Raw genomic sequence first — 27,177 nt, 5'->3', positions numbered from 1 at the left:
CCCTCTAAGGGAGATGCTCACGAGTATTTGTACTGGCTTGTTGGCTTGCCATGTGTTACGTGGAAGCCTAAGTAACGATGGCCCTGCTTGGAGAAGCGAAATCAGTTTGTAGGGCTTTTAAAAAAATTCCGATATTCCACGTCCTCTCCTTCCCCTCCCCTTCTGTTTCTCCCCCTTTCTCTCTCTCTCTCTCTCTCTCTCTCTCTCTCTCTCCTCTTCTTCTTCTCTTGCAGAGCTTCCAATTAGTGCGCACCATCTCAGGCAGGCGACATGAATGAAATTCACCTTGTGTCTCTAGGATAGAAGCGAATGAGCAATGGGAGCCGAGGTAATCCGGAAGACCAAAGTTAATTTCTAGGGCTACCCAGACTCAACAAGCAAACCTAACCATGTAAAAATACAACTCCGATCTTCTTCTTCTTCTTCTACGTAAAAGCTCCAGTTCCAGTTCGACCTCATTTTCACACAAATTGTTGCAGATTGTGCATGCTTCGTTCCTTTCAGAGCTCCAGAATTCCGATCGTCGCAGCTCAGCCTTCCTTGATTGGAGACCAACACCATGGCTTGGGCTCGCACAGCCCGCCTCCACCCTCGTTGCTTTCCTGCCCTTAGACAGCCTTTGCAGCCCTCTTGCCGATCCCTGTCCACCGATTCCCAAGCGGTAGCTCACTCTGCCGCTCCTCGTTCCCATCCCCGCTCTCGGCTTACTTGGGTATGCTTATTTGAATCTTTCGATCCACTTATATCGCTCATTTCGCTTTTGATCGGGGTGTTCTGCGAAAAGCATGGAATAGAATTGTTTGTATATACTTTTCATTCGCTCGCTTTTGCGGACGATTTGTCTTCTAAGGTTTGATGGTTTCCTCGTAATGTCGGCTACTGGTATTCTGACTTACACATATCAATTATAAACCTTGCCAGAGGCGCGTCTTGACCGGAACAGTGCTCGGGTCGTTTATAGCAGCAGGTGCTTATGTAGGCACTAGAGACGAAGCGACCATAAGGTATATTCATAGTATGCGAGGACGCTTTCGTTTTTCATATTTTCATTATTTAGTTTGCGTGTTTGTAAGTAACACACTTCCTTTTCTTCTGCTCTTTTTAGAAACTTTTAAAAATTGAACCCTCAATTCTCGAAGCTAATTTTGCTTCTTGCAGTCTATGCTTTATGATGGGATATTGTGTTTGAGGCTGGTTAGTTTGTAGAAAGTTACAGATACTTGCTTCTGGTATTCAATGGGCAGTTGTCCTATCAAGCATTTGGTGTCTACAGTACTGATAAATTGTCTGTATTTGGATGTGTGTGCAGTGCATTGTCGTTTGAAGCTTCAAAGTACCTGAATCCACTTTTCAGATTGCTAGATGCAGAGGATGCGCATAGGCTAGCCATACGGGCATCAGCTTATGGTTTGGCTCCCAAAGAAACCAGACCGGATCCCCCCATTCTTGAGGTGGAAGTATGGGGGAGGACATTCTCAAATCCTATAGGCCTTGCGGCTGGGTTTGATAAGAATGCTGAAGCTGTGGATGGGTTACTTGGAATTGGCTTTGGATTTGTGGAGGTGGGAACTGTGACCCCCCTTCCTCAAGATGGGAATCCAAGGCCTCGTGTTTTCAGACTACCGGAGCAGGGGTAAGCATGTATGTTGCTTCTGAACTTCTTCTCACTGCATGCCTCTCTTAGGAGTTTGAATTTGTGGTTTCTCACAAACTTAGTCTCTGTAGGGATTGTGCAGGATAATTGCCTTTGATATTGTGTGCATGGGGAACTTCAGTTGTGGTTTGTATCACTTGTGTGCATGGAGAACTTCACTTGTGGCTTGCATCCTGTTTCTGGTTCTTTTCTTTCGCTTTGTGCTGAGAACTTGATGGCTTGGATATAGATGTTCGAGAGGGATTCCTGTCATCTTTAGGTTTGGAAACAGTTATGACAGAGAATTCCATGACTTTTCAATTTTAATTGTCTGCTGTCCTGGAAGCCTTACTGCAGAAAGCGTGTGATAGAGGAAAGGACTCAGAAATTGGGAGTCCCTAGTGATTTCAAGCAAGCTCATGGGGAATTCTATAAGAGATAGTAAGTTGTAGGGAGAGATTAGAGTGAGTTAGTAAACTCTTTTCATTTAGCATAAAGTCGCATGGTGTGGGGCTTCACCAGCCAGCAAGAGAATTTGGGGTAGGGTGGACGTTCTCAGGCCTTACTTTTTTGGTCTTTAGAACAGCAAAAAATCTAAATTTGTATGATTGGACTTATTCTAGTCTTACAAAAGTATATATAGGGTGGACGTTCTCAGGCCTCACTTTGGATTTAAGCGCTCTGGCTCTTTCTCATGGCTTAAGGGGAGCAAGTATTCTTATGTATGCTTCTTGGGGTGGAATCATGTCCTCGGAGCGCACATATGTAATTCGTGGTCCAAGTTGGTATAAATCCAGCTCATGTCATATAAAGTCTCGCCTAAGTAACTGTGCCGATCTTTTTTTCTTAGTAGAATTATATTTCAAGAAAAAAGTAAGACATCCTGTTATGAGCCTATATGTGTTTGTAGGTGAAAATTGTTTGTGAGTTGGTTTAGGAATGGTGCACTTTAATTCCTTTGAATGCCTTTGGGCCTAGGGATGAATTACACTTATGTGCTAGGTACCATGTCACATTTAAATTCACATTACACTTGGACTTGTAAAGCTAAATTTGTCACAGTCTCGTAGCACATTGAAGTGCTTAGAATTTTACGTCCCTGTGACATACCCCCTCTTGAAACAACAAATTGCAATTTGCTGCCCCAAAACACAGAGTGAGCATGAAATATATCATCAAAAAGTATAGCTGCTTATGCTTGGACACTGATGACGACATAAGTGTTGCTTTGCTTGCTAAGTATGTCTTCCTTTTGCTTTTCATAAAAGTTTTTGTTTACCTTTTTTCTTCTCTTTCATTTTCTCTTTTATTTTCTTTGTAGATTTTTGATCTTTAGAACAACAAAATTTCTAAATTTGTATGATTGGACTTATTCTAGTCTTACAAAGGTATATGAAATATATCATCAAAAAGTATACAAGAGAGCTGCAGCTATAGTATACCAATACAGTGAAGATATGGCTAGGAGTGTCTAGAATCCATCCATATACATTGCTAAGAACCCACATGATCATCAACGATCAAGGATCCATGTGATCATCAACGATCAAGATGCATCAGTCATGAAGTCCCAAGGTAGAAATACTGTTAGCTTAGTACCGCTGGTGAAACATGTTGGGTCACCAAGCGACTTTTTAAAATCATTGGGAGCCCGTATGTCCTGAGGGAGCGAAGGTGCTACCCCCCTCTCGAACACCAAGAAATGCTCTAGACGCTCGCTCTGTTGAACCACCTGTAGGAGCTCGGACCGCAGTCGGCTCTAGCTGAGAAGCCTCAAGGTAAAGCTGCAATATCCTAGGTGAATCTTCTTCCATCCACTTTGCATGAATTGGTGGGTAATTCCTGAATTTCACCATGTAGCGACGGATAACTCTACACTTGATTTTTTTTTCTGTGTGCGCCAGAATGTGCCCTGGAACCATAATTTCATCCATTTCTTTTACTTCAGGTTGTTTCTCATCAGGTAAATCCTCGGGCATATTCCCGTGAAATGGCTTCAACAAGCTCACATGAAAGGCATTATGTATTTTCAATGCGGAGGTAGTTTCAGCTTGTAAACTACCTCATTGATCTTTTGCAAAACCTGAAAAGGTCCATAGTAGTGCATGCTCAACTTTATGTAAAACCTTTCTTTGTCTCTCTTATTTTTCAGCCTTGCCCTATGAAAACGCAGCAAAACCCAATCACCCTCTTTGAATACCAAGTGCGTGCAATGCTTGTCTGTAGCCTTTTACTGCTTGTACTGGCTCCTTTGCAAGGCATATTTGATCTTCTTATAAGCCTCATCGAGGCTTTTGACAAAGCGGTCAGCTTCGAAGATCTTTTCTTTTCTATGCAAAATGGGAGGTACCTTCTTGGCACCTTCAACTTTCTCAAAAAGGTGCTTTACCTGCGGATAAATGCACGGATAAATGCACTGTATTATTGTAAACATATTCTAGCAAAGGTAAATAATGTTCCCATTTGTTTTTCTGATATGAAACAACATTTCATCATGTCTAGAATAGTGGAGTTCTCTTCCTCTAATTCTCCATCAGACACAGGGTGGAAGGATGATGGAAAATTCAGCGTAGTGCCCATGTTTTTAAACAGCCCTCTCCAAAAGAGGCTGGTCATCCTTGGAGCTCTGTCATTGATTATGGATTCAGGCATTCCATGATATTTGAAGATAGGGTTTCTTGGAAAGTGCATCAGGCTGTGGTTTCCTGGAAAGTGCATCAGCCACTACATTTTTATTACCTGGCACATGAACAATTTGAAAATGAAACATTGAGAGAAAGTTTGCCCGTCTCATGTGCTTTTTAGATAACTTTCTTTGTGTGAGAAAATATGCAAGTGACTGATGATCTGTCTGTACATAAAAATCAGCTCCAAGAAGATAATGTTTCCATGTGGTCAAAGCATGTATTACTGCTAAGATTTCCTTCTCATATGTTTGCAAATGCATTTCAGCATCTTTGAGAACTCTACTTTCATATGCAACCACTTTGCCATCTTGCATCAAAGCTGGTTTAGAGCACAATTTTTGCTTCAACTCTTCATTTTCCTTTGGTCCCCACTTTCTTTTGCAAAGCATGCAAGGGAGAAGCAATTTCTGCTAAGTACTTTATAAACCTCCTGTAATAAGAACACAATCCAAGGAAGCTTTTGACTTCATGCAGATTCTTCAAGATTTGCCAAGTTTTTATAGCCTCAACTTTTGCAGGATCCACCCTGACTCCATTCTTTGACACTATATGACTAAGAAAATGAAGCTACATGCCAACCAAGAAAATGATCCATCCTCGGGTCTTTTGGGAGGTAATTGTTTAGGTAATGCATCAAAGAAACAATCTTGAAAATTTGAAATAAAATCAGCTCTCTCTTTATCCAAATTAGAAAGAGTACAGCCTTCCTCAATTGGTTCGTTGTCTTTAACAAAGATCAAGTACGCTGAAATATAATGTTTCATTACATTAGAAATACAAGAAGCTGACTACATGGATGGATTCCCCTATCAACGTTACTTCAAGTACAGTGAAAAAGATATTTTTGTTTCTCATCTGCACATCTGTCCCCACCTTGTACATCCAAGGCATCCCAAGCAAAGCATCACACTCTGGCAAAGGCATAATGTAAAAGTCCTCTGCATCCTGATATCCTTGGATATGCATCCTCAACTTGCCAATGATAGGAGTGACGGGTGTGTTGAGTTCAGGGTTGGCCGTGTTACACATGCCAGATAACCCCATTTCCTTAGGCTTGATGCCAAGCGTTCTTTCCATATCAGGAGTTATGAGATTTGCCTTTGCTCGAGAATCAAAGAAAAACATGTCATGATGAGAGAAACAAACAATCTTGATTTCTAATTTTGCCCCATGCTTTGTACATTTCTGTCCTTTTCTTTCTTCCTCATTATGTACATGTGGCAAACCCCCAATCACATATGGAAGAAGACCTGCAGCGACTTTGGCTCTTTTGGCTTTCGGATCAGCTTGTTTGTCATCATTCTTGTCATCCTGTGATCTATCCCTCTTCTTGGATGGGCAATCATAAGAGCAGTGTCCCTCTTCCTTGCATATGAAGCATTTGTTTTGCTCAATGAGAGACTTTCTCTCTTCTTTAGATAACCTCGAATGGGGCTGTTTGTTAGGCTGTCCACGCCTTTGACCAGCTTTGAATTGGGCTTTTCCTGGCCTTTTAAACGGTTTTTTGCCGAACCTATTACCTTCCGGTTTATTGTCCTTTCTTTCTTGATGCTTGGCATCTTGTTTGTTGTCCTCTTTCTTGCTATCCTTGAAACCCAAATTCTTCTCTTGCATCCAAGCATTGGCTGTCTTTGCATTCTCAATTAATTGGGTCATGGAACCACTTTGAACTGCATGAGCCAAGTTTTGAGCCAATTGATTCAAAGTAGTAACCTCACTTGCAAGTTGTGCATTCAACATTGTAGCATCCTCTGAATCACTACTAGAATTGCTAACAGTGTTGAGCTGAGTTGTCCTTCATGTGTGGCCTGCTCGGGCATTTGATGTACTCCATGTGACTATACACTGGCTTGTTCAAGGTGTGCCTGCCTTCTCCTTTGAGGAGTTAGGGAGCTCTCTTGTTCATGAATGATCACCATTATAGTGGCTGTACTATTCAGCTGTCAAAAAGTGCAGCAAGCTACCAAGGCCCACCTCTCGAGGAAGAGTGTGGATCCCAGCAATGGAACCACTGTAACCGGCCTCCAAACACTCAGAGCGCAGTGAAACCAAATTTTAACGACTTTTGCACTTAATTACAGCTCACATAGCATTTATTACAGCCATTATTCATTGCATCACCATTGTTAAACATTCACCCATTTGATAATAAAAGAAATGACTGAAATTGATGGAGGCTAGAATGCCCTTACTCAGCAAAGCATGCACAAGTGCACACGATTGGCCTCAAATCCTGTGGCACCCCTTTCGGTATTTCTTTATATTTCACAGTGAATCTTTTACAAGTTCATCTGGGAGACCTTCCTTGCAACACTGAAACCACAGTTTGATTCACTAAGCCTTCACAAGGCTTTTAGACATCCAATACCATCACATAAGTGCACTTAATCCATAGGCATATACCAAAGGCATTCTTGTCTCTGAGTGCATTCCAATAGATGTCCAGATGCATAAACACTCTACACCCTAGCTGCACTCACTGAGTGGCATCCATAGGCAACCAATAGTGCCCACCAAAGCACCAAGAGAGAAAAACCAGCACAGTACCTGATCACAGAGTGACCATTGTGACACTGCAAGGGTACCTGTGAGCCAAAGAAAGGGCTGCGGGCAATAACCAAAATACCACTCACCAAGCACTGAAAGCTTGAATCAAATCTTCAAACATGAAAAGGATGCTGTAGCCAATGTCCATTTGCATTCTCAGCGAGAGAGAAGTGCAAATACATGAAGAGGGAGCATTCACAAGAGTCGACCAGCAAGAATTCAGTCGAAAAAGCCAAATTGAAACACTTCTGTCGCGAAGAAGTTGGAGATCTTGGGCTCAAATGAAGCGTGCTTCAGAGAGGAATGCGTTGAGCAGCTTTTGGGAGGATTTCATTGCCAGAAAGTGCCCCAAAACTGAGAAAAACCAGTCGACCAACAACAAGGAATGCTCCAAATGCAGCAAAAAGTAGGCGCCCAGCAAGAGGAAGGGTCGAGGAGGCAAAATTCGTCTTTCAGCTGTGTGAGGGTTGCAAAAGCATGAAGAAATTCCAGTTCTTGGAAGAGAAGCCTCTAAAACACTAGAAATAACCAAACCCAATTAGGAAAGTCAAAAACCACCTCTTGAATGCTCTAGAGTGGCCTAGAGTGGTTTTGGGAGAGGCCAAACCACTTGGCCCTCTAGGGTGGCCACTGAAGTTGCCACATGGCAGGGTGACCGTGCCATGTCATCATTTCCATCAAACCACTGTTTAATTGGTACCATGCCACATTTAAATTCACATTATTAAGCCCTCACTTGGACTTGTAAAGCCAAATTTGTCACAGTCTCGTAGCACATTGAAGTACTTAGAATTTCACGCCCCCGTGACATGGAGATTACGTACTGGAAGGGTGAATAAGATTGCCGATGCTTTGAGTGTTTGCTGTCCTTTTAGGACTCCTACAGGTTCTAGCAAGCACCTAGAGGCAAGGGTGTTCCTGTGGTAGGCTTAAGGACAGTGTGGATGCATGTGATAGCCTTGAGGTTGCCTTGAGCTCAGTTTGCCAGTGGTTTGGATGCCTGAATGCCTCTCAGTTGGGTCATATCAAAAGTGGATGCCTAAGTATGCCTTGCCAGTGGGAATTCTAGTGACGCACTTGGATTAGATGCCTTGAAGACAAGTAGAGGATTTAAACAGTGTAGGGTTGAACCCCTGTTGTAAAGCATTTCTATTCAGAAGCATTAAATAAATACTGTAAAGGTGCCAAGGCATTTGGAGCCAGTGGGTGCACTGTGTACTAAGCAGGAGCATTCTAGCCTCACCTTTGTTATTTTTGAAGTTTGTTTCTAAGTTGTGCTAAGTGATTGAAGTGATTGAAGCTTGCATTGTGGCCATTTATGAAGTTTATGACTGAGTAGAAGAAGATCATTGCCCTTTTGTTTATTGAAGGCCGGTTTTAGTGGTTCCATTGCCGGGATTGTCACCATCTTCCGATAGAGGTGAGCCTTGGTAGTGTTGGGTGAAGGACACTCTTATTGCAATTGTTGCTATAGCCATCAATCTTAGCAAGCATGTCACACCGTGAGAGGTCAGTGACCATCTCTGAGCAGGAGGAAGACATAGCATCAAAGGGCTTTAAAGAGGAGCACAACATCAGAGAGGGTGATGACCAACAAGATAATCTCAGAATTCCAGCCCAGTTTCTCTTTCTTTTCATTGTGGGATTTCTCTGTAGTTTTTCTATTTGAGATTCTCTACGGGATTCCCTGGGTTTGTTGCAATCACGTAGTTACAGAGGGTGACCCCAGGTCGATACTAGGTTGTTGAGGTTAGAGGATGCCTATGCCTTGCTGTAGTGGTTGGGATGCATGGTTTGCCAGTTTGATGCAGTGTGTGCTTAGTGTGAGCCGGTGAGCAGTGATAGCCAGTGGGAACAGTTCAGGGTGCGCCTTGGTGGTAATTTTGCTATTACTTTTCACTAAAGAAGAATAAAGAAATACTGCAAGGGGCGCCAAGTGTTTGGGGCCAATTAGTGTCGTTGTGTGATCATTGAGCAGGGGCATTCTAGCCTCACGTGTACTTTCTTTTATGCTATCTGATGTGGTGTGTTTAAATGGATGCTAAGTGGCTGTAATTGACGGTGTAATCAAAGTTAGTTGTGGTTTATTGCCCTTTGGGGTTTCGAAGGCCGGTTACAAGTAGCCTATAATCTGTACATGTTGCACTCAGCTTAGGAACCCGTGCAGTCTGTACTGCAACAGCCGAATCCTTCTGCACAGCTCTACAACATGTGTAGACTAGGACTCGGTGATTATACCATTACTCTGGTAGCGGGTGGTTAGTTCATTTAGAATGGCTTGCTGTTCCGAAATTGGAAGGTTTGCTTTCTTGATGACGTCGAGATTAGGAGGAGAATCCTACATGAATGTCATGACACCTCGATTCTAGGCGAACTTGTGATTTAGTCAAATGGACACTTGACTGGCGTAAGATGAGGGCCAAAAGAACTGATTATGTGGTAAAATCCCAGCACTATTTAGGGAAGTAGATGAAACGCCTAAAGTTTGGAGATTTGTTGCATCCTCTAGATATCCCTAGAAGAAAATGGAAGCATCAATGTATGCGTTTCAGCTCTAGGTGATCACACTCTAATTTTATCCATGAAATTTGCATGTTTGGGTGGGTGTCCATCCCCATCATGGGGTTACCATCGATGTATGCATCACGACGTTGTCCACCATCGGGGTGAATAATGGCAAAGCATTCAAAAACTTAAGGGACCCATGCCTAGGGGGAGGATCCTATATGAATGTCATGACACTCCAATTGCAGGGCATCCAAAATTCATCAAAGTTACGGACACTTTACTGGCCTAAGACAAAGGCTAGAATTACTGATTATGGATGCTTTTGGATGCTTATAATTTAGTTAAATGGACGCTTTATTGGCCTGAGATGAACTTATGGACTCTTTACTGGCGAACTTATGGATGCTAATGTTTTAGTAAAATGGATGCTTTAGTGGCCTAAGATGAAGGATGCTTTAGTAAAATGGACGCTTTAGTGACCTAGATATTAGTGGATATGCAAATTTCACCTTGTGAAGTTTTCGTCCATGTTGCGGCCTATTGGTACTGTGATAATTCTTTCTATCTTAAGTGGTGTGTTGCCCTTTCAGCTTGATTTGGATGCTCATCTGGGAGAGACTAAAATGAAATCGTTTAGTGTTCACAAGTAGTTGTAGCTTGAATGAAGAGGTTTTGGACTACTTTTTGATTAGCCTTCTCCTTTAGTGCTAGCCTTCGTCATGGTTGAGTCCGCCCTTCACCTCTGGAGTGCTGACAGAAACTCAGTATGAAGACTTTGTATAAATGGATGCTCAAGTGTGTGTGTGTGTGTGTGTGGATTTGTATGTGAGCATATGTTTATATTATGGTCTATGCCCAATGTTGGGCGTTGATGACGTCAATGGGGGGATGTCATAGTAGCTATTTAGTGACTATCATGAGATTGAAGCTGCACTATGTTGTGTTTTTAAAGGATGAGTTTGGGCATGTTCTTGGTTTCATCTTCATCTGGATATATATAAGATGAAGCCAAAATTACTGGTTATGTGGTAAAATGCTAAGAGTGTCAATTGAATAAGATCGAACGTCTAAAGGTTGGAGGTTTGTTGCATCCTCTGGATATCACTAGAAGTAAATGGGAGCATCAATGTATATTTTTCAACACTAAGACATTGCATTCTAAATTTATCCATGAAATTTGCATGCTTGAGCTTGTTTCCATCCCCATCATTGGGTTTACCTTTCGATGAACCATGCCTTGTCCCCCATGGGAGTCATTAATGGTGGCAAAGCTTCTTAATAGGCAGGGGAACACCCACTTACCATGATTGCTCGATGATCATGGCTAGCGATTACAATACCTTGGTGGTCCCCTTACGTCTCTTGCCCTGTCGTATGAGATGTCATCAAGAGGGTTACCAAGTGCCCCCATAAGCTCAAAAGAGCATGCAAAAAGTAGGCTCTCTACTATAGGCGTAGATAATGGAGTTGGCTTTAATTACCATTTGCACTCGTTGACCAACATGGGAGCATGTTGCTTGCTAATCCGAGCTCTCTTGGTCTCTTCCATGGATTCGTAAAAACTGGTACTTGCCTCTTCTAGGAGACATTAAGTACGCATCATTCCCATCCTTTTTGTTTTGTTGCTTAGAAAAGGAATGGGTCGCTTGCCGATATCTTGTATTTGGGTATATCACCTCTCCAATCCACTCTAGGCCAATCTATTGAGCCTTGTCCTTCAATGATTTAGCTTGATCCCAGATCTTGTTTTGAAGCATTTCTAATGAAGTCATCCATGACTTCGGCCCTTGTGTCAACAAGAGTGTGCATGACAAAGCCAGATGGCAGTTTCATAGCTTTAGTGGGTCCTCTCGTATGCAAGCCATTGGCTCTTGCTAAGCGGGATCTATCTTATCATTAGTGACAAATATTGACACGACCCCGCAGGATCTAACCCTATCACTGAGGAGCTTCTTGAACCACGAGTGGTTCAAAAGATCCAGTCGAGTCAAAAATAATTGGGTGTCGGTCAAAACTAAGGGTTTCAACCTCTTCATCGCTTCTCAATAACTCGGAGGCGGTACAAAGACTCTAAAACAAGCTGTCTACATTTAGAATAGCACGAGCCTTCGTGAATATATTTCTAGTACTGAGGGGTTTTATAGTAGTGAAGAGCTGTCCAGAGTTCATCCATCAAGGAATCCATCTCTCGTAGCAAGTCATGAGGTCTACGAGGAATAATCTCTGATGTAGCCTCGTCCTCCATCTCAATAAAGAAGTAGTCCAGCGATGGAGTTTGATTGCTTTGATGGCCTTCCATAGGAATAGCGAACCAGGTGTGGAGCAACAAATGAGGAAAGATAACGAAGAGGGTGAAGGGGAAAGCGGGGTAAATAGAGCAAGGGGGGGAGTCATATAAAGGTGAGAATCCCAAAAGCCTAATGCTTTGAATCAAAAAACACAAGGCCTTTTAGGAAAAGCTCATTCACACTTTTCCAAAAGCATGCTGCCAAAAACAGCGCTGCTTTTGTATTCTTGACCGAATAAAAAAAAATAGTGAAGCATTGAGCGATGATCTCAAAGGTCACGGTTCCCTAAACGCTAGGCTCACCTCGCCCATCTCCTACGCAGTAGTCCACGCATGCCCATGCTGTTGCGCTAATACCTCGAAGAAGAAAGGCGCTCCTGGCGCATCAAATAGAGAAGATCAAAACAGGGCGTTTGGACAAGATTTGCACCGTGCAGTTATTGTTGGAAAATGTTGCTTTTCGTACCCAATCCTTGCGTTTAGCCCAAACAAGGAAATCAAAGCTATGCTGTGGTAGATCATCAGAAAAGCATCACAGCCCGCAACAATCAGCAGTGAATTTCTCCATCGTCCCAATTCATAAGCCCAATCCAGGCTTGGATAATCGCACCCGGCTTCTCCAATCCTATACGGCCTAATCCTCCCCTTTTATTATCCCGATCGCAAGAGCTTACCTAGCGCTCATGCAATCGCATCATCCATCAAGCTCATCGAATCTCCTACGTTAGGTACCTTCCTCAAACAACAATCTGATCAATGATTCCAAATTCTCATACAATAATCCAGCGTCAAATTCCTTCTCTAAAGGCGAGCCACAGAGGAATCCCAACTAGTCAAAGAAATCCAACGATTTCACTAGTTACCAGCGCAACTGCCAACCCCATATGTTCGTCTTGAACAGAAGAGAATATGGAAAATCCTACGCAGATATGAGAACCGTACTTGGAAATCTCCTGCGCTACTTCACCTCTCTACTTGTCGTGAAAGGGCGGCTCTGATACCAAATGACACGACCCCGCAGGATCTAACCCTATCATTGACCTAGAATCTCGTCCTCAATCCAACCAGAATCATAGCGCAGACGCTTCGATCTCTGATCACCCCTAAGCACGTGGGCTATAGCTCGACTCATCCATAGGCCCCTATCTAACCCAGGCGTCCCACGTTCACTTGCTATCCAACCCTAGGTACACCATGCACATGACAAATATGCCCATCTAGTGTGCTTTGAATTTGTGCGAGAGGTGCAGGTTGGAATAAGTGTGCTTGCGGGACAACTAGCCATCGCTTGGCATGATTGCCCTACATATACTAAGATTTGCTATGTACATGCACTTGTTACTTTTGTGAAATGAAAGTCCTAATTGGCTTGAGTGGGAGTTCAATATGCCCAACTAGAAGGAATGTACGTTGATGGTGAAGCTCCTGGATAGAAGAAAGGGAGTGTGGTTACGGCACATGATAGTTGGAGAGAAAACAAAAGATCTAGAATAGATGAGGAGTGAGTTTCAAATCAAACGTGAGGCCGCTGGGCTTACATAGTCTCGTCTAATACTTTTCCTTAAGATGCCGTACAATCCCTAGCCAACTTAGTCCCACTAACTTGTTCCAAATGTGGCCTTTATTACAAACTGAGTTTATGATGATTGTTTGGTTTGTGCCTTCCTAATGGCCTTGGTCTCATGCTAGACATGCGAAGGAGCTTTAAGAAAGTTGTCGACAATCCCTAGAGGAGATCCATGGAATGGTCTAAAGGAAATTTATATCATAAATGTGAGGCCTAGTAGTAATTGATTATGACCTTTAACAAGGTTGTTAGACTTCAGCAAACCAGGAAAAATGATCATATTACACAACATGTAGAGTTGTAAGCATTGAAGCCATGCTTGTACTTGAATCTCCAGTGGACATTAGATTTTCTTGTGTGCATGTGTTTACACTATAACCATTGCTTATTGTTTCCTTCTGCATCTCTTCTTATTCTCTGTAACTTCCTCATTTATCTTTTATTTGGTTGGTGAGAATTTGGAAAACAAGATGGTTAGGTTATCAATTTGTAGCGATGAGGTTGCCTTGGAATTTGGAAAACAAGGATGGGTAGCGATGAAGTTGTAGGTTGTGGATGTTTAATCTCTTTTCCTCTATTGTCGATAGGGAATGTTTCATAATATGATATTAAACTTAGTGTGATAATTGTTGAAACCTAGAAGTAACCATCTTATGTCCGTGTGCTTTTAAATACAAGAAGTGTCTTGAGTTTGTCTATATATGTGCATGCCTTGAGTTTTCTGAATTTAGCATGCTCGTACTTTTTTTCCCTTGGTGCTGCCCTCTAAGAGAGATTGAACATCGGAACTATGGAGTTTCAGTCCTTTGTTTTGGCAAGTTCCATTCTCATTAGTTACTTATGCTGGATTCTGTCCTACCAGGGCTATAATCAATCGATATGGTTTCAATAGCGAAGGCATTATGGCTGTTGCTAAGCGGCTTGGAGCTCAGCATGGCAAGCGTAGACTTGCTGAATCAGTGCCTCCAGCATCGTGGGTGCAAGGAGATCAGGTTAAAACTGGTAGCAAGGCTGGTCCTGGTCTTTTGGGAGTGAATCTAGGAAAGAACAAAAGCACAGAGGATGCAGCTGCTGATTATGTCCAGGGCGTGCACAGTCTTTCTCAGTATGCTGATTATTTGGTATATTGCTTGCATTTATTATTATTTTGGTTCTATGTTGAAGGTCTTTGCAAGCTACAAGAAGCAGCTCTGGTTGTAATTGGCCTCTGGTTCATCTGCTGTTTATTTCCAGCTTATTTTTTCTGTCTGCAGGTCATCAACGTCTCTTCTCCAAATACTCCAGGGTTGAGGAAACTGCAAGGGAGGAAGCAGCTGAAAGATTTAATTAAGAAGGTGCGTCACTCCTCGTTTGCAATTTTCTTCAGTGTGTTAATTATTATAAGAAGAAGATGAGCATGGATTTGGAATGAGATTTGGTTTGGCAGGTCCTGGCTGCAAGAGATGAAATGCAATGGGGAGATGGAGGTCCACCTCCTTTGCTGGTAAAGATAGCCCCAGATTTGTCCAAGCAGGACCTGGCTGATATAGCTGCGGTATTCCTCTGCTCCTACATGCCAGATGGTTTTCAGTTGACTTATGATTGACGTACTTCCCTCTTTGATTGGCATGATTTGATAAGAAAAATTATGTTTATATGATACATGTTTACATCATTGTTGCAGGTGGCCCTCGCTTTGCGGTTGGATGGTCTGGTACGTCCAAAACTTCTCTACTGTGCCAGGACATATTGGAAAATAGTATGATTTTGGTGATTGCTACTTCTTAAAATCTCTTAAGGCAGCCTGTTAACATTCATAACTAACCCATAACGAGAAGATTTGAACATTGTGTGCATGTGTGTGTTTGTGTATGTGTGTGTGTGAGAGAGAGAGAGAGAGAGAGAGAGAGAGAGAGAGAGAGAGAGATTAACATCTTATGAATGCCTTGCGGGCCTATGAGACAAAGTACTATCCAAGGGTAACTCATATAAGCCACAGTGGGCCAAAGCAAAGCGCTCACTAGGGACCTTGCCGAGTGCTACGCTAAAAAAACCCAAAAAACTCAAAACTCAAAACCATGGTTGACACATACGATCACGTTCGATGCGTACCGTTTGATATTAGTGCGGTACTAAATGAACTAAAAAATCTTAGGCGTACGTCTGATGGTACGTTCGATACCCAAAAAAAAGGACAAAGATTTTAGAGTTTTGGAGTAGGTGCTTGTACAAGCTTTAAATCTTGTACAAACATGTAATATAGGTGCTTGATGGAGATAAAGAGGAGAAAGATGAAGATGCTTGATGCAGCTTGAGCCTCGGCACTTGTTGGAGATGGAGAAGGGAGAGTCGAGACTTAGAGTCGGAGGTAGATGCTTAGTGTGAGATCATAGTGAGGAGAGAGGGGGTTTATATGGAACCTTGCCATTTGGGAGGCCCAAAATCAGTTTGGCAGAACCACCACCAATAACAAAACGAGTCATCCAAAACAAACGAACGCACAAAAACACCCCACACAAAAAAAAAAAGAAAAAGAAAAAAAAAGGGGGACCGTACGGAGCAGAACGGAACGTATGAAACGTTTCGTACATTGAACGAGGGCAACCATGCGAGTCAAAACTAGTACTTAAAATAGTTGTGAAGATATCTCGTATGTGTGCTTGTCGGGTTCTCTCTTGTTGTGGCGGGGGGTGTGGTCTCCGTAATCTCTGTATTTGGTGGGTCCGAGTGACTCCTCGGCTCAGATGGTGCCCTTTAAGTATGTCTGGGAAGGGCTGAACTTCATTGTGCGTGCTCTGGTTAACGTCTATATCGTGCGTGGTCTCTGTGTTTTTGGCTCTACTGCTTTGCATCATCTCTTCCCATAGATCCATGCTGCCCTCATGTCAACTGTATCTCATCCTCTACTTCGCTATGTCTTGAGGCTGCCTAATGCATAGAAATATGTGACATTCTCATTGAGCTCGATCTATCTCTGTCTCCTGTGGTACTGTTGCCTCTTGTCATCTAACCTACTGCAATATGGTCTCTCTGTGTTGCCGCACCTCTATCAGATACAGACCAATGCAGACGTGGTCATGGAAGTGAATCAGTCGAGAAAGGTCCAAAACTGTGCCTCTCTGATCTCACAGTAAGCTGGGCAATTACATAGAAAATGCTCCTTTGTCTCCACCTCCGCCCGCGTGCACGACTTGCATATCCAGTGCTCTCTTGGCTCTCCTTGTATCCCTCAGCTCATGGGATGAGACCTGCATTTGTTCGATGGCAATCCTCAATGCGTGTGAGACTTGTCTAACCTCCAGATCGTGGGGTTTGGTAATCATTTTATCCTTTGATACTCTCAAGAAGTGGCCGCGGTAGAACTAGAACTTGGTGATTAATAGAGTTGGAGTAGATCCAACCGTATGTTGATCACGTGGAGAAGGGAGGGAGGCGGTCCATCCGAATACCCAGACTGGCAAACGATCTAGATATGTGTGTGTATCAGGCCCCTTTCGTGGCTAGTCATCTAGATGACTCTAGTGCAAACCTTGACAATCTCCAACTAGTTAAGGCCCAAACCTTGTGAAGATAAGTCATTGTCTGAAAGGTGGCATTAATTTTGAGTGGTGCTCGGCAAACTCTGCTTGTATGATCTGATTGGGAATTGAGGGCTTACTCCAAATCATCCTGGATCCCATAATCTCTCGGAGCCTCTCAATAAGTTGCACATAGATCACTCCATAGAAGGGTGCTGCATACATTGTCGTCGGCCTCACAAGTGTATCATATAGCCACCCCTTTCGTCAAGGAGTCTTGGAAGTGTGCCTGAAAGCAGTGTCGCTCTAGCTGAGCCATAGCTCCCTGCCCTCGTGTAAGTCGTGCCTTGGCTGCATGGTCATTGTGAGAAAGAAAGAAAGAAAGATATATTAACATTCTCGGAAGGCCTCATGGGCCTTTGTGACAAAAAGAAGAAACTCATACAAGCCTTTGTGGTCTACAGCAAAGGGTGTGCTAGGGCCCTTTCTGATTGCTAAGAGCTCAAGCTCAAAACTCAAAACTGAAACTCAAAATAAAAAACCTCGTGCTGTGGCGGCTCTCTGAGGGGCTGCAATTTGCAAATTTGCATCCGTCGAGCCACCTCTCGCTATGGCGGAGGGCGTGGTCTACTCGACCTTTATATCCGATGGGCTATGGAGGGAGGGAGAGCGGCAGGGAGGCAGAGAGAGTTTATTAAAGGTATTCGGAAGATCAAAAGGGTCTATGAGACTATAAGAACTTGACACAATAGGCTGAGTAGTGGAGCCTCTAAGTGGGCATCAACACCTAAGACGGATACAAAAAAATCCCATAATCATAGCGACTCGATACAAAGAGAGAACTATTTGAGCTCATGAAGAGGATGGGTGCTGGTGGCATTGTGGTGATCATCTGTGAGCCTGTAGAGATGACAAGCCTAAGTGGGGGTGGGCAAAGTGAGGCTGCTGTGGTGGCATAAACCTGTGTTGGAGTGCTGATAGCTGTCGGTATGTGTGGTCTGTTGTGGTCTCCCAGCTATGGCCTTGCCAGCAAGTGCCACTGTCATGTTACAATTGCCTCGGCTTGAACGTTTTTTTTTGCCGCCTTTGATTTTTCACACGACTGCACACTTTGGGCGACGTCTCATGACTATGGTCTGATGAGTGACGATAATGTATGCAAAACCTGATTGCACACTAACAACAAGGATGTGCTTCTTAGCAATGAACTTCTCTTTGAGGTGCATCCATAGATTTTACCAGTCCTACAGTAGTGAGAAGCCAAGCCATAAGAAGATAAATTTTCCGCTCAGCGTATGCCCTTATTTTGAATCTCAGTTGTAGGAGTAGGAATGTATTTGACAAGACTGGATGTTTCAATGTCTTATGACTTTTAGACTATGTGTGGTACTATCCGTAATGGATTATCATATACTAACTACTTTCTGCTGACACCTTGCTGATGAACTGCTCTTCGTCTTTGTAGTCATTTGATCTGTGCTGGTTTACCTCATTCTACTCCTTTGCTATCATCAATGTCCACTGGTTAGTGGATCAGACTGTGCTTTATAAAACACATACTAGTATTTTCAAGATTTTTTGTTGTCTTGATTTGTGATATCATCCTGCTGACCATGAGTGATATCTATGATGGCCAAACGGATGCACCAGTGATGAGAATATGTGGAATACTGAACAGAACTGTCAAAGGATGTGATTCTCAGCATTAATCTTCTCTCTGAGGTGTATCTTATGGAATGTGGATCTCATGCGCTTGAAGGATAGGAATGACCCTTCTTGTGTTGATTTTTTCTGTTGTTAAATGCATTCACCTTTTTTTTTTTTTGAGGTCAGAATTTCGAACATAATGTCATGGCTTTAAACGATTGATCCAGGCTTAATGTTATCTAGGTCTGGAACAGGTTAAGTCATGAAACTGACTGATACTGGTTCAGATGTATTAATTAACACAAGCGGGCAAATCTACAAAGACCTTAAGGCTAGAGAAAGAGTCAGCTGACGAAATAGCTAAAAATTGTATATGATCTACTTTACAGCAAAGTATATTCGATTGTTCAATTGCAAATTTGCAATGAAATATTTTCCCAATAAGTTTATGTAAGCTATTTTAATTCCCATGCTTAGTCGATAAGTGACTTGGATATTTGTTTTATGAGTCTTGGATTGAATACTCCAAATTTAGAACGAAAGGTCAAGGTATCAATGCGTGTAATATGTTTGGGGGTACTTGTAATATGTTTGGGGGTACTTGTAAAGACAAGGGGATTGCTTTGTGTAAGGGTATAAGTTAGAAAATTCATGAAAAGGTGTGTAGTAAGGGAATTGGAAGGCAAATATGTATATCCAAAAAGGAATTCGTATACATGCAATTCATAATCTGGATATGTTTTGATTTCACAAGCCCACACAAACACAAAAAGATATAAAGATATTATCTGTAAGACCTTGAAACTAAGATATCGATTTCACTCTAGATTTGTAAGGTCTGCCTACACTCAGCCTAGTATTAGTATTCACACTTTTGTTGTGAGACGCTCTTGCAACCTATCATGAAGCTCTACCAATAGTGCCTAGGCAAGCATCTAAGATGACAATCTGTTGCTTGGCAACCAGCCTACAAGATAGCATGTGAATGCCATGTTTAATTGTAGGTATTACCGTATTACTAGGCCTTAGAGTCACTTTAACCCTACTACCCCCCTAGAGGCAATGCTACACAACACTATTATTAGCATACATGACGGAAATTTTTTGTACGTGCATCAACGGGCATCTTCAATAGTTTATTTGTTGACAAATGACTTGTCTTTGTGCCAACCCATATTTGTGCGGGCACTAATGGGCATTTCTATGGTTGCAACTATCTGAAAGATGAACTATTTGTGTGCTGATAGATATCTACGTGTGCACTACCAAGCATCTTTGGGGTTGAAGATTGTCAGTTGAGAATGTATTCATGCCTTGATGTCTAATTTTTGTTCATGTGCCCACTAGTTCCCTTCCGCATCATGTTTAGGAGTCAATCTTCGCCAATCATCCATTATATGATTGTTCCACCGATGTATGATTCTATTAAAAGGTTTTTATGTGTCTAACTATTTTTTGTTGGGCAATTTCACCGATTGTCTTGTGCCTCCTAAGGCTTCTATGGTATGCTCTATGTAAATTCTGCCAGCTTGAGCTTAAAATTTAAGTCTTTGGACAAGAAAATTACTTACTTAGTTGACTTACTATAATTTTGTTATTGAATAAGTTTTTTGAAGCTCAAGCTTGTTAAGATTGACTCTTGCATCGTTTGTAACCTAGTAGTATGCCTGTCATCTTGACTAGTTGGAGTAGTGCCTTAAAGAGTCAATGAAACCATTAATTTTTAATGGAGAGGAGAAAGATAAGGATACTTTTATTCGTTCTCTACAAGTGGGAGGATTTCATAAATTGAAATCTATCTCTCATGAGCTTCCAAGTAATTAAAGATGTTTGTCTTTGGGCAACAAAGCTTACAGGTGGTGGATAAACTTGTGCATTATAGCAAGCAAGCCCCTAGTACATGGTTGGTGTCACGAGGAGGTGAAATTATGCGACTCTCGTAATTTGTGTGTGACTGTCTTGAGCCTTTGGGGTGCGAGGGTTCGGCCATGGGGAATTAAAATTCCCTAGTGGGCCGTTGGGAATTGTGAATGTGCGCCCAGTTACTAGGCAATTAATTCCTAGGGCCAAAGTGTGCAACAGGGGGTCAAAAGAGTGGTGTAATTAAAAATTGCTAATTTTAGCACAGGACTCCAAAAAGAGCAGAGCGCTCTGTTTTTGGGGGCAGAAGGCCAAAATCAGTCCCAGGGGGGCTGGATCATCAATTGCGAGCTGCCAAAGCTTGCTAGGTGCTGCCAAAGCCAAATCGCCATCTGCGAGGTGCATCCAGAGCCTGCCAGGGGGAATTGCCATCAGTCAGGGCCAGTTCCAGTGCATCTGAGCCTGCAAGAAGAAATCGCACCTGATCCAGGAGCTTGTTGCAGATTATGATTTCTGCAAGGGTGTCTTCTTCAGATTGCGATTTGATCTAAAGGTCTCCTGGGCTGTTCCAGGTGGTTGCGACCTGTGCTAGGGTGCTTCCAGGTGATTGCGACTTGTCCAGACTACCGTTGGAGATTGCGATTTGCTTTCCAGGCTGTCCAGGCTCTGCAGGGAACTTGCGATTCGATTCTGGGGAGCTTGTGGGTGTTGCTGCTGATTCTAGGTGTGGGTGTTCTCTTCTAGGCTTCTTTTGGGACTGTGCTAGAGCAGAATCAGCTTTTCTATGCAAGATCTAGGGTTTTCCAGCCCCGGTGACCTATCTTCTATGGATACTGGGAAGAAGAAGGCTTGCTTTTTGCCTACTTTTGCCGTTTCCTGATTGATTGCTTGCTAGTTATTGCGTTTGGGTTTCTTTCCTCGCGAAGAAAGGTCGATTTATGCTACTAGGCAGTGGCCAGAGAGGCTATAGATTGAGGCAACTTGTTTGGAAGTGCTTTGTTGATTGATTGCACTAGAGTTTGGTTGTTGAGGGCTTGTCTTGCAGTTGTTCAGCCGTGTTTGGTTGGTTGGGCACTTGGTTGTGCAATTGCAGGTGTGGCACAGACAATGGATGCTTTTGGTGTCTCTGTTGCATGCTTTGGTTGGCTGAGGACACAGGGTTGTCTAGTAATTGGATGCCATTTCACCATTTGGAGTTAAGTAGGAAATTACAGGGTGGGCTGGATGGGGAGTCTGCGGGTGTTGGTTTGCCTGTGGCGCAGCTTCCTAGAGACCTTTGTAATCCGCTGCTTGGCTTCAAATGAATGTTAAATAAATACCGCAAGGGGCGCCAATGTTTGGGGCCAATAAGTGTCCTTGTACATGTGTTGGAGCGCTCTAGCTCCCTTGTGATTTAATCTGTGGTGCATAATATTTTGTCGATTTCCTGTGTATGCTGTAATTAAGCGGATCCTACCACCCTTTGCGTTGTTGAGGCTGGTTTCAGTTGGAATTCGAAAAATTTCTTCTAGGAGTTTGTTCCAAAAAATGATCGAGAAAAATCCTTGGAGGCATGGAAGGTCTTATTGAATCAATATGTTACTAGGTATTTTGAGGCCATTTTTGAGTTAGAACACCTCATTGAGTTTCATAGGATTACGGTGTCACTCCTGGTCTTAAAGATGACCACGAAGTAGAAGTTCGTAGAAATGCAACAATAGACAAGTTCAGGCCTTCAAGTCTTAACATAATACAAAAAGCCTCTATCGATAAGAGGTTTATGTGTTACCTCTTGAAGTATTGAACGATCAACTGTGTTTCAAATGTTGAAGATCACATAGCAGTAAATAGACCTAAATCAACTACAGGGAAATAAAAATCCTTTTGATGAGGGTAAATGACCTTGTCATGGCTGAGTTTTCCATTCACCTCTGGAGTGCCGATAAAAATGCAATACGAAGACCTTTGTATCGATAGATCCTCAAGTATGTGTGGGTGTGTGGATTTGTATGTGCGAGAGCATATGTTTATACTATGGTCTACACCCACTGTTGGGCGTTGATGACGTCAGTGGTGATGTCATAGTAGCTAGTCCTTGCTATGCGTGATGGAGTTTATGGTTTCAATATTATGAGTGACTATTATGAGATTGAGATTGCTCTAGTTGTGTTTTTAGAGGATGAGTTTGGGCATGTTCTTGGATTCATCTAGATACATGCGTCAGGTGTTGCCCAAGGAAGTATTAGGAAAGCTCAAGATAGAGCTAAAAGTTATGCGAATCCTCATAGAGAGAGAATCCAAGGTCTGTCTCCAAGGTATTGTGGTCCGTGGTCCTGCACAATACTTCAAAGGATTGGTGAGCTTGCTTATAAGTTAGCCTTACTCGACGGATGTAGAGTGTGTCTAGTATTACATGTTAGTCATTTATAGACGCGATTGCATGAAGGTGAAGAACTTCTCATAGATCTAATTGAATATCCAGTGCTTCCACATGAGTCAGAAAGAACTCTTGATGTCAAAGACAGGTATAGTTATTTGGTGAAGTGGAAAGGTAAGAAAAATCGGATTTTGCTTCTATGACATGAGAAACTTTACTCACCAACTTGGCAAACACTTTCACCAAATGAGGCATGAATCCCTATTTGTCCCAATGTAGGGCTTTAAAGTTTGAGTACTTCTTCAATGTTAGATGAAAAATCATAGCAATAGTCTTGGTGCGATTGTCCAAGGCATATTCTAATTCCTCTTAACGATGGCTCCATAATATTTTCTTTAATGGGCATGGGGGTGAGTTTGGCTTGATGAATGTTTCAATCCTTTGTTGATTGGTATTGTAGGTTATATCCAACACGACTACGTCAAGACCAGACTCTGTGTTAGGTGTTCCACATGCCGAGGAAATGGGTGGTCTAAGTGGTAAACCTCTTTTTAAGTTGTCAACAGAGGTTTTGCGGGATATGTACCGTCTTACACGGGTATGTACTAGGAAATGCTTATTGATGGCGCCTACATTTGCTATATTCGCATTGCTTTCGGATTACCTCAGAGATGTTGATATTGTAAAGCTGATTGTTTGATGTCCTCATTAGGGAAAGATTCCTCTTGTTGGCTGTGGAGGCATAAGCAGGTAATGAATTTGAATGATTTGATTATCTGGCCTGTTTGTTAATGTTATAGAAAGTATTGTTTTGAGCTGAAGTCTCTTCTTTGCTCTTTTTATGTGGTATATATCCTGCGACAGTGGTGAAGATGCCTATTTGAAAATAAGAGCGGGTGCATCTCTCGTGCAGTTGTATACAGGCTTTGCGTATGAAGGTCCAGCTGTAGTTCCTCGATTGAAGGTAAAACACGAACTCCTCCTCCACGAGGTTTGCGGGCCAAGCCTAGGAACGAAATCTTGTCTTTTGAAAATCTAATATATGTTTCCATCATCCCATACCTTCTTCTTTTGGAAATATGCGATTTGTGGTTAAATACAACTTTATTATCCATGTCTTTGTAGAACCAGAAAAACTGAAACCTTCTTAGAGGAAAAATACTCATCATAACGATTTTAAGAATCTCTATTATCAGTTGGAGTTGCCCATCATAAAACTCTCTTAGGACAAAACTAGGCACAAAAGTTGTGAGAAGCCTTTTTTTGTGAGGATAGTCAGGTCTAAGAGACAAGAAGTAGCAGAAGCAAGACCTTAGAAGCAGCTAACACACCTTGGAGGAGTTACTCCCTAGGAATCCCAATGCCAAAACATGCATACTCACTAGGTTTTTTCTAGCCATTTCCTCAATACATACCCAGAGAAATATTTAAGCAATTCGTAAGTAGAATGTTTCAAACTGTTGAATTTAAGAGAAAATGTCAAATAATTAAAAATTGTCACAGGCAAAATTCTAGAGATTGCTTGCATCTTTCGTTAGTCCAATCTTTATTGACCATAGAAAGGCTTTTGCCTCCCCAGGTGAAGCAAGGGAGGGATTGGCTTCAAGGACGAAAAAGATATTCAAGTGAAGGAGTTAAAAGGGCTCCACAAGAAGGTGGTTGTTGAGTTTGGACTTGCATGTAATTTGACTGGTTAATTTTTAATGGCTGGTTGGGCTGCTGATCGACCTCTTCTAAATTGAGCATATGAACGAAATGAGGCAGTCCCCACCCACAAAACACATTGTTCGTGATGACGACGTTAGTAGTGTGATTGAGTAAACATACAGCCACTAAGCTAAGTCAATTTGTTTTCATGTATGACTATCAGCCTAAGGCTCTGTGGACTGTTGGTCCGCAAAGCATAAAGGTATGAGAAACTCCTGCTTTTCTGCAATTGTAGTAGGGTATGTTTCAGTTTGCGAAGGAAAACCGTCGCACAGCTCAAGATAGAGACCAGTTTTATGCAAACCAGAAGCACTTGCCTCGAGTTTCTTTAGAGGGCCAGTTTGTTTAGCTCGAAATCCCAAAAGATTCTGGAGCATTACAAACGGGTTAAGTTTATAAGCTGCCAGCTCGTTATTGTGCATCTTTCAATGTCATCCGCGTAATCGACGATGACTTAGAATTACCACATGAGGTAAAGGCACATCCGGTTTTCCATGTAAGTCACCTAAAAGGAAAAATAGGTGAGGCTGATAACTTAGTTTCAGCCGAGGAGCTTGTCTGATTACAAGATCTGTTGGTTTATATCCCTCGTGAATTAGAAGCAGCTCTCGGTTACAGAGAAAGACCTCTGAGAAATAGGGTGGGGTCCCTGAGCTTCTTATTAGATTGAAGGAGAGACATAGGGATGACAACGCGTGGGGGACTGTCGCATTTCTGCAGCAGCAATTTCTTGATTTCCTAGCCCTGTTATAGGTTGTTTTGTGGTAGGAGAAATGTATGACCCCAAGGTCATAGCATGATCTGGCATTAATGATGGGGCTAGGTCCAAGTGTTGGAGCCTTTAAAGGGATCAATTATTATACTTGGTATATTGGTGCCCTTAAGATAAGGAAATCCCTGGGTAAGTCTGTATATAAGAGGTGTGTTCTCAAGTAGAGGATCCCTTGGGATGGACTCCTTGGGATACCGGGACCTTGAGCAGGCCTATGCGCAATCTGGCTGAACATCTGGATTTGTGGATTCATTGGGGTTACGGTCATGGATGCGGCAGGGTGCTTGGCTAACCTCATGCTCGGAGGGTGATCCTCTATATTGGATCAATGGCTGGAAGGTGAGCTTGCCAGCTCCCCTTGTATGGTCTTCCTAATCCGTGGTTGTTTTGCAGGTCTTGGTGTCAAAGTAGAACCTGGATTAAAGCTTGGGCCTAGCTAACCCATGCCTCGAGTACCCGTTTCAAGCTGTGACTTTCAACGCATCAAGCCTCCCCCCCAACCCACCTCTACATTCTCTTATCATTGAAAGGATGCATCTGGAGGCAGAAAAGCTGGTTGTATCGATCCCCACCATAACAGAAACCCCAAAAAATTGGCTTTACACATCAACTCTAAATCTGTACTTTGTACTTCGTAGTTTTTAGTGATAAACCTCATAAACTGGCACCACACATCAACTCTAAATCTGTACTTTGTACTTCGTAGTTTTTAGTGATAACCACTTAGGCTCTGCCCTTGGCTGTTTTCTAAGATGTTAATAAATATTTCTTCTTTCTTTTCTCTCTCACATTGTTTATAGGGCATTTAGAGCACCAATGCCGTGTGTAAAGAAGAGAGGGCTTTTGGACATCAAAAACAAATTTAGGGGTATCACGCAAAAGCCCCCACTCCCTCCTCGTGCTTCTCTGCTGTGTGTGGTGCAATGTAACTTAGATAGTCTTAAGGCGTGCCTGCATCAGCTAATGCAATGGGGGGTGGACATTCAATACTCCCCTACGATTGCAACATAAGAATTGCTGTGATGCCACTGCTGTGTTGTGCCTTTACAATAGATGTTCAGTAGTAGCGAATGGCAAATTTTTTGACTTTGGTTATGATTACAAGTTGAAGAATTGTATGTCTCATGGTTTTGTGCAGGATGAGTTAGCTGCCTGCTTGGAACGAGATGGATTCAAATCTCTCCATGATGCTGTTGGTGCTGACTGTCGTTGAGCTTTGATTTCAATGACAGAAGTTGTCATTTTATATGAAAAGAGCTTTAACAAGGTGGCTGCAAGGCTCTCTGGTATGTGTGTGGTTGGTGCTGTTGGTGAGCCTTGGAGTCTAATATCTCTGACTGTATCGATGTTACTTGTTGAAAATCGAGAGTCTGATCACTTTTGAATTATTCAACTTCTTTATACTTGGCGGAAAGTTTTGGGCAGAAGTATAAGACAGTTTTGTAGGGTATTAGGAAGGCTTTAGGTCCAAGCATTGCAATGATATGGATGGTGCCCTTTGGCATGTAAAAAGTCGTGGAGAACTTCGAACATTCTTTCCCATTCTATATGAGGGAGTTTATAAAAAATGTGTCATTGTTGGATGCTTTTGCGTCTTGTACGGTTGGAGATGGCATGAGCCCATATAGAAAAGATTTTGTCAATTTCTTGGATACATTTTACTATTATACGTGACTATTTTAGCGTTGAATAAGAGTGCATCATTTTTATTTGAGGTTGTACTCTGCTTGTCAATAATTTAGTTGTTCAATGTATGGAGTGAATGTTCTGTAAAAAAGCATTTCCTTTTGCTATTGGGACAGCTAAGCTGCCTCTGCCATAAAAAAGAAATCATGGCTCGTCAAATAAATTAATCATGATACCACATGGCACATATATTTGTCGTTGAAATGTAAACCTGTACGGGAGTCTTGTAACGGCTTTTTGTTTAGGAGTGGCACAGTGAATGATGGTGAGAAATTTAAATGAGCAAATCCTATTATGAGTTTCGCATGGGGAATACTTATTTCTTTTAGTGGAAGTGTAGAATAGTCCGAACAGAGTTAATGTCTTTTTGGTGGAAGCATAGGCTAGGCATATCCTTAACGTTTTACCGATTAGCTGATTGAG

The 27,177-nt window shown here is 42.4% G+C and overlaps 1 protein-coding gene across 2 annotated transcripts; it reads left to right on the top strand.

Annotated features, from left to right (window-relative positions):
* The first annotated feature begins 255 nt into the window (after positions 1-255).
* Positions 256-26,758, top strand: LOC147886278 (pyrimidine d). Of its 2 annotated transcripts, none has more exons than XM_087395589.1 (11): positions 256-712; positions 922-1,004; positions 1,310-1,633; positions 14,092-14,350; positions 14,483-14,563; positions 14,656-14,763; positions 14,893-14,922; positions 23,050-23,187; positions 23,302-23,339; positions 23,503-23,553; positions 26,207-26,758. In XM_087395589.1, the coding sequence occupies exons 1-10, from the start codon at positions 560-562 to the stop codon at positions 23,537-23,539; spliced, it is 1,251 nt and encodes a 416-aa protein (XP_087251715.1). In that variant the 5' UTR covers positions 256-559; the 3' UTR covers positions 23,540-23,553; positions 26,207-26,758. The 2 variants fall into 2 exon arrangements, with proteins under 2 accessions (XP_087251715.1, XP_087251714.1); XM_087395588.1 differs by having other exon boundaries at positions 23,454-23,553.
* Positions 26,759-27,177: the final 419 nt, after the last annotated feature.

This window comes from Dipteris shenzhenensis, chromosome 24 (genome assembly GCF_047967505.1).
Source record: "Dipteris shenzhenensis isolate YYH24624 ecotype China chromosome 24, Dip_SZ_1.0, whole genome shotgun sequence".
Taxonomy (NCBI): Eukaryota; Viridiplantae; Streptophyta; class Polypodiopsida; order Gleicheniales; family Dipteridaceae; genus Dipteris; species Dipteris shenzhenensis.
This window is presented reverse-complemented; position numbering and strand designations above follow the sequence as displayed.

Excerpts from the sequence above, each read along its gene's own strand:
- LOC147886278 (XM_087395588.1), top strand. The coding sequence starts at position 560 with ATGGCTTGGGCTCGCACAGCCCGCCTCCACCCTCGTTGCTTTCCTGCC. Across the intron at positions 1,005-1,309 it reads AGAGACGAAGCGACCATAAG|TGCATTGTCGTTTGAAGCTT; the intron begins GTATATTCATAG and ends ATGTGTGTGCAG. Across the intron at positions 23,188-23,301 it reads ATATGTACCGTCTTACACGG|GGAAAGATTCCTCTTGTTGG; the intron begins GTATGTACTAGG and ends TGTCCTCATTAG.